Source organism: Coturnix japonica, chromosome 7 (genome assembly GCF_001577835.2).
Source record: "Coturnix japonica isolate 7356 chromosome 7, Coturnix japonica 2.1, whole genome shotgun sequence".
NCBI lineage: Eukaryota > Metazoa > Chordata > Aves > Galliformes > Phasianidae > Coturnix > Coturnix japonica.
This window is the reverse complement of record NC_029522.1, coordinates 11,719,422-11,734,797: the sequence shown is the minus strand read 5'-3', so window position 1 is coordinate 11,734,797 and position 15,376 is coordinate 11,719,422. Positions and strand designations below refer to the sequence as shown.

At 40.0% G+C, this 15,376-nt stretch overlaps 1 protein-coding gene across 1 annotated transcript in view; it reads right to left on the bottom strand.

Annotated features, from left to right (window-relative positions):
- The window catches only part of PARD3B (par-3 family cell polarity regulator beta), a 366,162-nt gene that overhangs the window by 20,421 nt on the left and 330,365 nt on the right, over positions 1-15,376 (bottom strand). The window contains 1 exon segment of the mRNA XM_015868265.1: positions 8,821-8,900. Coding sequence (XP_015723751.1) covers positions 8,821-8,900 — 80 coding nt within the window.

The following is a 15,376-nucleotide window of genomic DNA, read 5'->3' as shown; positions in this document are numbered from 1 at the left end:
GTATTTCAGTCCTTAAGATTTAGGGACTGTTCACACACGATTCACTTTCCTACTTTGTTGTCTATCCTCTTTCAGAAGTGTACACATAGGAATACTTTTAAGTGATTTGCTTTGAATGGCTTGCTATTAGAAACTGAGATCTTGTCATCATGACAGTGCAACTTCCTTGTTCTTTTTAACCTTTCCTGCTTTTGCAGAACCTGCTTTGAAAAGATTTTGGGGGGAACAAAGGTATAGGCTAGATTATGGAGAACTACCTGCAGACCACCTTCTGAATGATGGGTGCCATCGCACAGCTGCTGTTCGTTTACAGGAACCTTGCAGAGCTATGTTGGTACATGAAGGACATCTATGCACAACACTGTCAGAGAAATGCAGGACACTTGCTCAAAAAGTCCTCACCCAGTGTCCTCAGGCATTTTTACCTGGTGCTGTTAGCTTCCTACATTTCTCCTCTTAGCTGTTTCTGAAACATGTCCACCAGCAATCATTTTTCAGCCGCTTATTTACCAAGAGAAAGGCAATGCCTACACTGGGGTTGCCTTATCTTATTTTATGAAGAACTTTCCTGCAAAAATTTATTTCCTCACCTGAATCCTCAAGCCCAAACTTTCCGATCAGCTCAGACTTACAGCCCAACACAAGCAGCAACATTTTTATTCCAAATATCCACAGCAACACAGCAGCCAGCTGAGTTTCCCATTCTGCTCTCCTGAGCAATTTCAATATCCATCCTGACAATGCAGAGGATGTATTTGCATTTTGTAGCACACATCTTATTCCCCAGGTTTCACTCAGCACATCACTTTGTTGATGAATTCTATGGGACATATGCTTTTGTTTTTTAATTTGATCTTCTTGTTTTTAATTTGCATTCTGTTATCTTTTTTCCACAGATCCTTCATCTCAACCTAACCATTTTCTACTGACACTTATTTCTTTCATTAAAATTTTGTTCTGAACAGCTGTTTTGTTCTTTTACTCACTGGAAGCATAGCTAATACAGTTTTCTTTTCTGTTACTGAGGCGATGTCTCCATGACTTCATTAAATTTTATATTATTAATTCAAGCTTTTGTTCAAAAGCAACATTTTCTTCCACTATTATTTTTATAAGTGCTATTTGGAGTTCCTAGTTTTAGTGAGCAGTACTTATGCCTGCTTATACACTAAAATCCATGCCAGATCCATGCTTTTTGTAAATGTGACGTTCTGAAGTATTTTTATTTATTCCAGCTAATATCTCCTTGCAATAAAAAAGCTAGTTGTTTAGTTTCAAAATATTAATTGACTTCTAAACTATTCCATATTGCATTAATGAGCTCTTTGCTACGAGGAGTTGACTGACTTATTAGAAAAATTGACAAAACCCATCCCTGTCTGCCTCCCCCTACAATTCCAAAGTATTCTTCTGGGACATCTGGCTTTTAGCGTTCTTTTCAAGCTATGTCCCAGTTGTTGCAGGCATTTTCTTTGCTCAATTTTCTTTAGTTATTCCCATGGAAATTACAGAGGTGGCCTACCAGCCACAGTCCATGATTTGATGTCACGAACTTTGACCTTTCTGGCTTTCTAAAGTATACTTTTTCAGCATAAAGACTCAATCTGGCCAGGATAGAGACACTCAGTTTCAGTTGATATTTCTTTCTTCATTAGAAAGCTGTATTAATATTTAACAACTACATCCCCTTCTTTTAACATTCCACTTACATCTATACTTCTGATCCTGTTTACAATATTCTTTCTTCCTTTCAGCCAAGACCCAGATAAATGTAGGTTGCCTCAGACACAAGAGCATTTTTTGAGGTATGTCCACAGCATACAGCAGACACTTCCCTACCGTCACTGGTTTTTAATCCTGAGACTCTCCCTGCAGAAGGTATGCACAGATTATTTATAAACTGCAAAAGTTTTAGGACAAATATCATTTGATAGCACACACACACACATAGAAAAAAGCCTTTAGACATCATATATGACACAGAGGTGTTATTAGTACCACAGCACCATGCGGCGAAGCAACTGAAACAAAGGTAATAGCAAGATGCAACAGAGCACTTCCAGCTTCCTGCTGTGTGCAGTTATCACAAACAAGGTGTCCCATTTCAGACTTGGATGCTGTTCTTCTTGAAATACAATGGCTTTCCTGACCTCTCACAGATGTCAGCCAGTTTCTATAGCAATCGGTTTTATTTCCTTTCAGAGTTAAGTAAAGTTAGTTAAGCAAATTTTAAACTGTTTGATATTGGATTTAAGCTAATCTTTTAATAAGCAAAGCAGCCTGGTTCTCAAGCCTGTGCTCTAGCATGTAAGAATGATCTCTTTTTCTTTGCCCGCATTTCATCATGGCTGGTTTATTGCAATGTATCTTGGAAGTCCTCGAGTAGGACCAGTATTTCCATTAAACCTGATTCTAAATTCATCTGCCAGGACTTAAAAACCAATGAAAACCATACACATACTTCATTTATAATGAGATCACTACATTGGAAGATGCAGACAGATAAGACTTAGCTGCATTTTCAATGAAAATACAGCTGTCAAGATAAAAATCATATTTAAAAAATATCCCCGAGTTACTGATATGACTTAGATGACTAAAACAGAAGAGAAAGTTAATAATCAAGTGTACTGCAGAATATACTGTTTGAATATTATTTATGTTTCATAGGAGTAGGATGATGAAATTAGGTGGGTCATTCATTTTCTCTCCCTACTTAATTATAATTCTATTTAATTTTTGTTAAGACTTCAAATTATCAAGTTGCCTTAGCTTTGCAGCTCTATCAGGTGAATATTAAAAGAAAAATACAACATCTATTTTGGCAAAGCAAAACATAACCCACAAAACCAACAAAAAATAACAAAAATCCCAACCTGCGTTTATGAAAATATGTCTGCAGGTGCTCTGTTGAATGAGGTGTAGGATCCTATAGTTTTAGTAGTGCTAGAAGACAGAACTAGTTTCAGCTTCAATTCCTGCACTCTGCATCAGTATTGCCCCTGTCTGCCTATAACAGAGCATGATTTTGGGCTATAAAAAGATAAAAAGGAGCCGAGTTAAGCCATGTAATGAAGTCAGCTGGAGAGCGGAACAATGGAAGGTTGAGAGCAGACAGTTATTAAGAAGTTGCTGAGCACCAGGAAGGTTCCTAGAAGATAACTTGGCAGAAGAGCAGCAGTAGTGCAGGACAGCACTGTCAGCATTATGGACTAGCACTGTGCCCCTGTGTGACATCCCATCCCTCAGCTATAACCATGACTGCGCTGCTGAGTGAATATAATGCAACATGCTTTCTGATATCAAGGAAGAAAGTAAATGAAATATCTAAAATGAGAAGAAGGACAGACTTCTTGCAATACGGGTGGACCCAGTTAAATCAAAGGGATTTAAAATGAAAAACATAATTGTGATTTACCCAACAAGCAGGGAATCTTGATTTAAATTATTGATTTCAAGCCTTCCTTTTTCATCTGTGCTCCTTGGTTAGTCAATTCCCATAGGTTAGGAATGCTCTGACAAGTTGATTTGCAGCTAATTATAGTCTGCAGTAAAAATTGTGATTTCTTTTTGCTAACTAGGCAAATACACTTTATACATATTTAAGTAATGTCAGTATATTAATTTCACATTCTACTAGACAATGGTGAATGATGATTTATTTAATAGAGAATTAACTTTTTCTTGTGATCTGTGGTAAGTCGCATTCGGATGACTTTTTTGGAGATACAATTAAATTACCAAAATTGTGCAATTTGAAATGAACTCAGTAAAATAAAGGCAAAAGAACTCAACTGCAAGAAAAAGCTAATGAAACTTGCTTAGTAATCCACTCCTTCTCTTTGAAGATCCTTATCTCTTCACAACATAGGTGTTACAGAAATGTTTCTTTTGATCCAAACAGTTGAAAATGTTTTTGACTTGACTCTGGAGGCTATCTCCTAATTTGGCTGCATGGGGATTCCTGTCTCCTGAGTCAATGCTGTTTTCATGCTCTATAGTGAAAGACTTAAGTGTTCAACTATTTAATTTACTGAGAGTGAGGTTGAAAGATAACATACAGGATCATTGTATACAGCTACCAAAACAGAGGGATTTTGAAGACCACATGGCTCTTAGAACCCGATAGAAACTTAAGAGTATCTGGAAAAGGAAATCGAACAATTTCAGACTTAGGAAAAAAAGAAGTCAATTTCTAAAACAGCAAAATAATTATGCTCTGCAGAATGTGACAAATTCTCCTCCACTACTGGAAATTTTAATTAATTTAATTACATTTATGAAAGTGACGTGATGGATCAAAATAAAACTCAAAATCAAAATTTAGTCAGAAGCAGAAAGGCAGAGAATCTTAGAAGGCTCAGATAAGGCATTTAAAGTTGTCCTTTCTGGCTTCAAACCTAGAAATGGCAGTTGTGCTTCTTCTAACTACTGCATGAAGAAGTGCAAGCTACATGGTTAAGGGGAAGAGAAACTTTCAGCAAGACAAGACTACGTGGATGTTACTGTAGTGCAAAAATCATTTCCTTAATACACTTGCAGGCTTCCCATTTTTAAGATGGATGCTACATTCAAGATAGATATTCCTGTGAGCCAATCGCTAACTTGCTTAGTGGCCTCCTCCCAGCCATAGCAATAGAGCTGAACTCATCTACACAGCCTGAACTCATTTTTTTTTTTTTTTTTGTCCTGGTAATTAGTTTGTGATGTTCTGAGTGCGGCCCCACCCCTTTTCTTGACAAAATGCATGTTTTTCAGTGACAGGAGGATTCCAGAAAAAGTCAGGAATACTAGATTTCTTTTGGAATCAGCGCTCCATCTCAGCGTCTGACAGTCTCTGCTTTAGGTCACAGCCAGCTTTTCCATCACCACAGCAAAGAATAAGTATGGAGACACGAGATTCTTCCGAACAAGGCTGCCACTGGCAAGCCTGTGATTTATATTAAGACAGGCTTTCATACAAGCAAGTTCAAAAATACAACTGTGAACAAATAGAGCAATTTCAGCTTAGTATCTGTTCCATGCTTCTATCAGGGAAATATTTTGGATTACACAAAGAAAACTGTCGTTAAAAATAGTTTAAGAAATACTAATGTTTTTCTGGCTTCCACACCCTTGTCATGCTCCTCTTCCCAAAAGAAGCTGCTAAGGGGTGTAAGAATCAAGCTATTCTCCTCCTAAGCAGGGGGGATTTAACGTTGCTTAATAAAACCGTTCAGCACTACTTAGCCTTAGCCCCAGGGCAATACGCAAGCACCGAGTGCAAAGAACTGTATCTCTCTTGCAAAGCCTTCCATTCTGTCTTTCTCATTTTGCTTCTTTTCTACAGATGGAACAGCACAATGCAGTGTGAGCTGAAGACCTGCCACTCTCCTGCCACAGCCATTTATCATCCAATTCAGATGTTTGCCTCTGTAGACATTTCCAAACAAAGTGTACAGACTGGCAGTATTTTAGCTAGAAACTTAACTAGGTAACTCATCTGGCTGCTCACTAAACCTGTCACATACAAAGCCTTGCTCCAAAGGCTGCTGCCTCCTGTTTTCAGCTGTTAATTAAAAACGTAGCCTTACAAAGGAACAGATCTTGCATTCAAAGGCGAAAAGGGTGTCACTGAGCTCAGTGAGACTGGAGCACTGGATCTGCTGTGGCATACACCGAGAATGCAAGCACACGCAACACAGCAGCAGAATTCCTCAAATACTCTTAATAGAGACTTACAGCATCTGAATTTGGCCCATATTACCTAGGCTTAAATTAACAGCTTCAGAGAAAGCCAGAGAAATACAAAAGGGCAAAGCAGTAATGCTGTTTAACGCTGAGATTTTACAACCCAGCTTAAAGATGTGCAGATGCTGCTGACAGTCTTCCCCTTCATGTGCCTTTGCAATGAACGGGGTGGTGCCTCCAGGCACCGCATGTTCATAAAGCTATTTGGCAGATGATCCTTCCTGCCTGCTCAGTGGGGAGGAAAACCAAAGCTCTCTTCCTTGATTTGTCTGTGTCCATACACATGCCGGCTTGGCTTCTGTTGGTTTCAGGTAAGCAGAACAGTTTCACTATGCAGGTCCCACTTCCTCCTGACATGGCACAGATTCTCTCCTCACCCTCCTCCAGGGAAATGAGAAGTAGCCTCAGTAGTTTCCTCACCTTGCCAGAGAGGCGGGCAAAAGTCAGAGCCTCCCATGCTCATTGCTGTATTTCAATAAGAAACTGTTTCCCAGCATCTACAGCCCTCATCTGTTCCTCCTTAAATATCTTTTCTTAAGCTGGACTTAAGTGGATAAATTCATAGACAATTATATGCCACCTATATACCATATACAGCTTGGTGGTTTGAACAAGATGAGGAAAATAACGAACTACGAGAATGCTGGGGAGAATGGTGTTCTTTGGGGAAATGCTGCCCCAGTAGCCCCACCTATTTTTTTCTTTTTCCATCTCCCTCTCTGTCTTCTGATGCCGTCCATTACAGAAGTGTTCAAGATGCTCCACTGAGAATAGACTGGCAAATAGGTGGCTTTTACCTGGATTTCTCTACACTCCTGGGCATTCAGCCATGAGAAAAAAAGAAATCACTCATTTCCATTAGTGTCTGGCAATGAGACTGCATCCACTTCTCAATGTAGACTTCACTGTAGTGATCCAGTCATTTGTGACTGTCAGGGCCTAATTACTGCAGTAACGTGAAACTGCAAAACTTACAAAATGTAAGCATAAGACACAGCAGCCAATTGCTCAATGTGCAGCCACATCTGAGGCCAGGCTATCCCAAAGCTCTGCTCTTGTCCAGATGGAAATGCTCTTGGATACATGAAAGTGACAAGGCCTACACGTGACAGTGTGAGCCTTCAGGTTGGGCACTGCTCATAACCCATCTGATGTACACTCCATCTCAGTGCAGCATAATCTTCTTAGGCACTGAGAAACAATATTCTTTCCACACTGATCTCCAAAAGCTTATTGAATGTCTGGATGACTTCCTAAATGGTGAGTCCCAGCCAGCTGAATGCTCAAACCTGACAGAAGAGCTGAGAAGAGCTGAGAGAGTCATGTTTCCTTTGAATGGAAGTTTCGGGAAGAACACTGAGATTTGTGATCAGACAGATTTACGTGGAAAATACTCAGGGTGCCTCAGTGAGCCGTACATCCAAGAGACACACTGAGGGTGCTAAAGGACTGGAGCAGATGGAATACACAGAACACTTTGCTGCTACATAATGCGTGTGCCTGCATCTGCAGTACTGTGCTCACTATTGGGCATTCTAGCTCAAAAGGAATATTGGTGATATAAAAAGAATTCAGGGTGGTGGACGTTACTTCACTGGGAAATTTCCATTTTTAAGGACTGCAAAAATTAAGCTGATTCATTGGAAGGAAAGATGAATAAAAGGAGACATGATATGGGAATGTGAAAAATTGCAGCAGAGAGTTAAACTGGGCATCAATTGCTACTACACTCTTGTAATTCAAAAGAAACTAACCAACATATTTAACATAGATTTAAAAAAAGGGGGACTATATAATTAAAGTGCAGATAACTAATCTGCAAAAATCACTGCTACAACATGATAGGAGACATGAATTTTGAAGGACCATGAAAGAAGTTGTCTCTTTAACCAGGACAGGAATAATATACACAGCCATAAAAATGCTAGAAAAGCCGGTAAGGAGCAGGGCTGACAAATACTATTTGAAGGCAGTAACTAGACTGAAGACACATTTTTGGTTTAGAAATCATACACGTTAAAAATGCCTACAAACATCTTTTGTATGTATACAAAAATATTTCAATAAATATATGCATATTTATTGAAAAAAAGCCTCTCTGAATGGGTTTCCAAATTTAGAATATTATTTTTATTTTCCTGTTGAACTGAACACAGCATTACCTATTTATCAGTCAACCTTTGCTGGAAATCCTATGAATTCAAACAGACCAGTGGAGAAAAAAAAAGAAGAAAAAGAGGCTACTCATTGATTTCCTAAATGTCAGCACAACTTCACAAGTAAGAATCTCTTCATGCTTATAAATTGATATTTTTGCTTTGTTTTTATAAGTTACCTTATTAGGAGGTCCAAGAATTGGACTGTGCAATCTCTTAAAGGTTTTTCTACAGGGAGAATTTTTTTTCTAGTTTTCTAGCTTTCTTCCCACCTTCTTTTCTGGTGTTCTCACTCTTTCTAGTTTACTACATCTTACACCGTGCTATTAGAAATCCCATAGATACAGGGCTGAAATCTATGAAATGCTTTCTTTTTGTTATATCCCGCTGATTTCAGACCAGAATTACTCTTGACTGAGTTGGATAAGGATTAAAAATTGAAAAAGCCTTCAGAGGATTGGCTCTTACTTCCGCAGGGTTCAGTTAGGCACAGAAAAGCTCTATTGGAATAGGACTGCTACTCAGTGGGACTTTGCAGCAACATGGGACTTCAGTAGCTTTGGTTGCTGCAGCAGAGACTTTCCACAGCAGTACTCCATCATTGCCAGATGGATTTCATCACTATAAACTCCGTTAGTTATGCTCTGCTGTGACCTGTTGTAATCACTGCAGAGCCAGCTTCCTCAGTGTCACGTTCTCTACAAGCGGATCACGGCACTCGCTGACATGTTCAGTGAGAGAGACTTTCTTCTTTAAAACTAAAAGTTCAAATTATTAGGACACTTACAAAGATGGTAATACATCAGCAGCAAAAGGTGACAAGATGAAACTGCAATAAAATGTCTCATGCTAGAGCCAGGGATTAGGCTGATTTCCCTATGCACTGGAGGGAGGGTGAAACAGAGAGTGTGTGGTACAAGGCTTAGCACTGTACCTGGGTAAAGATGCGTACTGCCTTTCCATCCCTTCGAAGTGGAGATTGTATGAGCTCCCATCTGGACCTTTTCCAGGAACCTGTGGAGAGGAGAGTAATTAGAGATGAAGATCAATTATGCACCCCAGCTACTAACAATGCATCTCAAAATGATAAGCAGAGAACATATGATCCTACAACATGCCAGAATCAACAGAAGGAAGTTAGGGGCTCAAAGAAGCTCCAAATCCCATACATAATCTTATCACTGCTAACAAGAAAGGCTTCTGTATCAAAGAGCCGTTTAATACAGGTACAATCCTCAAGACTTCTCCTTGTTTGCATGCTAGCTGGGATACTGTCTCCCCTTTCCCCGACTGGCTTTATTCCTAGAATTCAATAACACGAGGAGCTAATCTAAGTAAGCATACTGCTTCTGATTCCTGCAGTGTAACTCCTTGAATCAAAGCAAGTATCTTAGTACCAAGTTTGCTGTTTTCCTCCACTGTGTGTGCTTTTCTCAAGTACAAAACATGATATAAACAGGCATTGCTTTCAATCTTAACACAAATCCAGAAACTTCCCCTAACACCACTGCAAATCTAAGTATCCATCTGGGACTTACGTGCATTTATCACGCTCCGGTGCTGTTTCAGAAGTGAAGCATTAGTGCATTCAGTTAAAGTGCCAGCCCACTGCTTGGTTTGTTTTGAAGGTGGCAACCGAAGTTGGCTAGAGAGCACAAATCTAAGCAGGAAGGCTCCAACTGGAGTACAAAATGGTGAACTTCAATGCTTTTAGCACACAGGAGCTCTCCCAATTTCACTCACTCAATGCCTGCTGATGGCCCAAAGTGTTAAGAGCCTTGTTAAAATGGAGCTATTAGTCTTTTTCTCCATAAATGCAGGAGGCTCTGACTGCATTCAGTGTTTCCTACATTAGTATGTGTTCCTATTCCGGTGCTGCTAGAATCAGCAGTTTTATAAAGCAATATACTAAGAGGCCATTTAAAATCCCCTTCCCCTTTTACAGATTAATGGCAGAAAGGAAGATTTAATGCCTTTTCAAACATTTTTAACAATTCATTAAAAAGAAAAGAATAAATCACGCAAAGCTTTCTGCAAATGCCTGATTACAGAAAAACAAACAAAAATTAACATGTGCTGCACGTTCCACAGGTTAGAGCACATTTTTGTTAGCCTTGTAATTTACGCACAATAAGTCATTTTCACTGAGGAGATTTAAAAGCTATAATGGGACAGGTAGTGCACTCAGGTGTAGTAGGTCTTATCTACTTTCACACAGTAATTTTGTGTACAGTCTCTCCACTACGTACCCGCTGGATAAGTCCAATGCAAATAAAGGCATCATCCCTTCCAGCTCCTAGCAAAGCACAGGAATTATGCTCGACAAATACTATTGTGCACCTTACCACTCACTGAGCATCCAAGACACTCATAAGAGGAAAGATCATTTAGCACAGACATCTTGCTATCTCCCCTTTATCTGAATCAAAACAGGGAGGGATCCTTGTGGAACTGATGGCCACAATAAATAACCACCTCTGATTTGAAATGATCCCTACGTTCGCAGTGCATGACTTCAGATGAGTGAAAAATAACAGTAATTGCTCTACATTTCAAAAGGAGGGCAGCAGGCTAAATTGATCATTCATTCATTTTTTTTCTACCAGTAGAAGTGACATGCAGAGAGAATGGACAGATGCACTTGGGCTGAGTCATGGCCACTTTGGCTGCTCTCATGCTGCTAATTTGATCAGGTTGATAATTTCCCTTAATTCACCAGGTACAGCATTTAGAGAGGAACCTCCTAATTTCTGCTTTTTATGAAGAATGAGGAGGGAAAAATCCAAATGTATAATTTAGTTTGCTTGGCACAAAAGCCATGTAGGATACAGCCTACCAATGTGGCAGCAAAGAGGTTATTAATTATGTTCAGCAGCCAGATGTTTATGAGCGGCATGTTGTGCTGGGTAACTCACCGTGCACCCACAGCCCTCTGCAAGCTTCATGGTGATTACTTTCACACCTACCACGAGCAGCAGCAGCCAACATGCAGGAACAGATTTAGATTTGTGCCAATGTTCAGCAGTGATCCCAAAACTTACACCACTCACGAGAAAGTAAAAAATATTTACATTGCAAGGCCTTTTTACAGCCTGAAAACGCCCTTCTTCTGATGGGTTTCCTGCAGACCAGCCAGAAGGAGGTCCTCCCACCGACTCTGTTTGTATATATGATTTGGGAGCCAGTTACCATAGAAACCCCCGGCAGTGGATAGAAGGCTTTTGGTTCCATCGAGCTGCTCAGTCTCCCCATCCTATATAAAAACCCAAACGCTCTGGAAAGGCAAGCTCTGGCTCTCTGTCACTAATTAAAGACTCAGCCATTTCTTCTCCTTTCCTTCCCCCATCTGTCCATGCAGCAGTAAAAACATAGCATCACTCAGCTCAGAACAAAACAGTGCCTAAAATAAAATACTACCCCAATGAGAGAGAAGTTATGAAAATAGAAACACCTTCCTCATCCAAGTTATTTCTGCTTTAGACTGAGTCCAAGCAACAGTTCTCCTTGCTCATTCCACAACTTATTAAGCTAAAAATTGGCATTAGATACTAATTAGTAAGATCAAAATATACCAGCTTGTCCTCCCTTCCCCCAGACAGGAAGCATACAGATGGCCTAAGACAGGGGCATTGGTTTGAAGCACATCTTTAGTGATTTGAAGGTGATTAGGGAAGAAAACATCATATCTAGTAGAAGGGTTAAAGCATGGCAGTCCCACTCAGGCCAAAGAGATGCTGAGCATGCAGTGGCCAGTGAGGCCCTGGAGCTGGCAGAATGGGCATTGCTAAGCTCTTGCTATCAGCACCCAGCAGCACTGGGAGAGCATAGCAATGGCGTTTCACAAACATACAGTAATGCAAGATAGAAAGAATGATTGGAAACACACATCTGTATTTTTAAATTAACTACATCAACTTAAAAAAAAAAAAAAGCCATCATTATGAAGAAATCATCTCTTAGCGTAGAGCGGCCTCAAATAACTAACAAGCAAAACATGAATATGCAAAAATAACGGGGGAGAGATAAACACAGAAACAGCCATCATCCCATCAGTGCAATTAAAAGAGCAGCAGCACGCCTAAATTGAGGAAAGGAAAAGCTATCTGTATTAAAAAACAACAACAAACAATTCAGAAAACTGAATCCACAGGCAGCACCAGGGGACTGGCAGGGAGAGAAGCAGGGGAGCAGGCTAGGGGCTCCTTCATCTCCAGGACAAACTTAGTCTCCACTTGTTGCAAGACAGGAATCTGCAGGTTCTCAATTTCCCATTTCTACTCAAAAGAAAAAGCAACTATAAAGAAAATGAGAAAATAAAGTTGTACAGGTGTCAGTGAAGCTGTTGCTCTGTCAAACAGTAACTGCAGGGTGTTTCAGGGGAGTCTAGTAGCGCACAGAAATGATAAGCAAACAGCAAACAACCTGCTAATTCTCCCTTGGAAAGTTCCCAGAAAAAACAAAGTCAACATATACATGTAGATCAAGACAGAGAAGAAATGTTTTAGGTCATTCAAACATTTGTCCATACACTGTATGGCACAAGTAGAGTACCCATATAGGGAGTTATCTTGAAATAAAATGAAGATTTGCCTACAGGAAAGTGCTGGGGCTGCAGAAGAAAAACACGAGCAGAAAAAGATGTACTTCATTCTAAATTGAGGAAAGGAAAGCTGTAAAAAGCTTGAGGCTTCCTTGAATACAATGCAGAAAAATGTGAGAGGCCATGTTTTTGCCTGGGAGATGCTGCAATTTGTTTCTTCTCACCTGCCTCACATTGTCTTCCACCTGGAGTATATATTCCAGGCTAAAAGCAGCAGTGGACTGGACAGTCTCCTGTGTCCCTTCTGTATGGAGGAAGGCACCCAGGGTTGGACAGCCATCGTGGTATGCATGACAGCGAGCACGTGCATAGTGGTTCTCCATAAAAAATGGCATGATACAACTGCTGTGTTTTACATGGCTGACAAGCCCTACAAGACATGATCCAGTCCAGGAAGCCTGATGAGTGAGGCATGGGCTCCTCCATCACCCAAGTGCTTTGAAAATCCCACCCAGTTCTGCCTTTTGCCTGCAAGTCTGTGTATAAACATGGCACACAGTGCTGCTGGATTGCTTAGCACATTTTTCAATAGTCTTGTGATCATCTGTTAAAGGACTTGATTCAGATGCTGGCTTGACCTCTGTTCTCAAAGCTCTTCTTTTGTCTGCGAGCGTTTCTAATCACATGGGTTGAGATTCAGCATGCCAAAAAGAGCCATGGTATAACGGAATGCGCCCTTTAACCTCCAGGTCTCCCCTCTGCTGAGACACAGTTGGTTTTTGTTTTCAATTAAGTGAAAACCGAAGGAAAACTCAGAGAGGTAAAAGTGGATTTGTTCTCCACCCCAGCTCCAATGTTTCGCACACAGGTGAAGAATCAAAATACAACCATTTTATTTTTTGCATTTCAGTAATCTGCCTGGGTCTAGTGACTGCCAGTGGATTGAGGACAATCTGACACACTAACATTTTCTTTAGCTGCTAAAACAGAGGTGAGTTATGTACGACAGTAAACTGCATATGCCATGTGAAATGGATGAAGTCAATCCAAGGGGTCTTCTTAATTGCTTGCTGCTATGATATCCTAATTATCCCACCCTTCAAGACCTCCAGCATTTCCACAGAAAACATGTTTTCCTCCATCCAGATTTTTTATGTTTTGCATCAAAGGGTAAAAATTAAAAATTCTAGCAGTGTTCACAATTCAAAAGAATTTTCCCGATGTTTTCCTTACATACACAAAGAGGGATGTATTTTGCTTTCCTGGTTTTGCAATGAAAGTTGAAACAGTGATTTTACGTTATTATAACACTCATCATTTCTCCCTCTAATTTGGATGGTTTTTAATAAAGCTCCATTGATTCCACTGAAAGAAATCCCTCCTGGCAAAAGCAGAACACACACGCTGATTGCTAAATATGCAGCAATTATCATATTCAGCAGCACACTTTAATATCTTATTTATAGATGTATCTATCTATAATTTGCTTTAATTAAGTTGCATTGATTTTAATGACAGAAGCAGTCCTCAAAGAAGAGTCTAATGCTATATGAGCCCATCAGTACTGCTTTACTATTGTTTGGATGTAAGACGGCATCTTTCACACTTCTTTTCGATAGTCTTAGTAGCGCTTATCCTCACTAAGAGACTGCAATGGAAAACCAAGACAGTGTTCTACAGGACCCCTCAAAAGCATCTCTGCTGGAGAGAATGCACTTTAAGCTTTCTGGTACATACTGAACTTCTATACAGGATGGTTTTGAAGACTAAGGAAGGAAGCAATACCCTCCTGCAGAAACCTTGCATTATGGTTTCTTCTGGATTTTACAGACATCCTGGGAGTGCTGCTGTTGGAGTTCCTCAAATCATAGCCATGAAGGTTTGTTATGGCTAGTCTAGCAACTAATTTAAATTTGTGTTTTGTTTTTTTTTTTTCTCAACAGAAAATATAGAGAAGGTGAACCAACAAATGTCTGTGGGTGCCAGTTCATAGCCCAAGTATGATTTCAAAGACTTCTAAAGTTCTGTTTGCTGGGCTCACTCACAGGACCTGTTGAGCCTCCTTTCTCTAGAACACATGCATACAAATACTCACTTCTTAGAATTTGATACAATGCTCTAGTGTTGAAGTTGTTCCAAAATACCACTTGATGCTATTAGAACTGTGGCTGTCAAAATGCACCTTCAAGAGCTAGAGGGAAGCATAGCTGCAGTCGAAGCAGAGTCTCACAGCCTTGGTTTGTGCTGGGTGCCATCGTGTACCTTGGCCCCGATTCAGGAGAGCACACTAAATGCTGATGACGGTGATTTGTTCTAATTTCAATAGCATTTGATTCTTCTTGGAGGATTTCCCAAAGCAGACATACACCTGCATCTCCCAGTAGCTGTTTCTCCTTTTTGGGTGAAAATACAGAGAAAACATCAGTATCTCTGTGTCCTGTATATGTCTTCATGCACTCGAACACAGAATTCCAGTGATGATGACCTAGGCATCTACATCTCTGAGATAACCCCATAAGATATCACTGGTTCACATCAATTGAGGATCTATCTCAGAGACTATTGAGTGGCTCTGTAACATTACTTATGCTGATTTTAGTGCATTACTCACTCCTAGTATTTCCTTCTTTTCTAACGAGAAAAATAAGTGCTGGCTTTTTAAATCACCACCTTTTGGAATATATCAGCACTAATTTTATAAGAATTGTTCATGTTAAAATGCAAGGGCATGATCTCCAAGGAAAAGCACCAACGTAGTTATGCAAGTACATTTTCTGTTTCTGGTCATCATTTTTCATTCACTGATTATTGCTTAAGTGTTGATTAATAGTTATGTTCATGCTGCTAGAATGCATTTCCCCTGGGTGAGAAAAACAACCTTGTCTATAGGAAAAAAGTGATAGCAATCAAACCATCCTTCCTCTTCCCCATAAGAAACACAGATTCATGC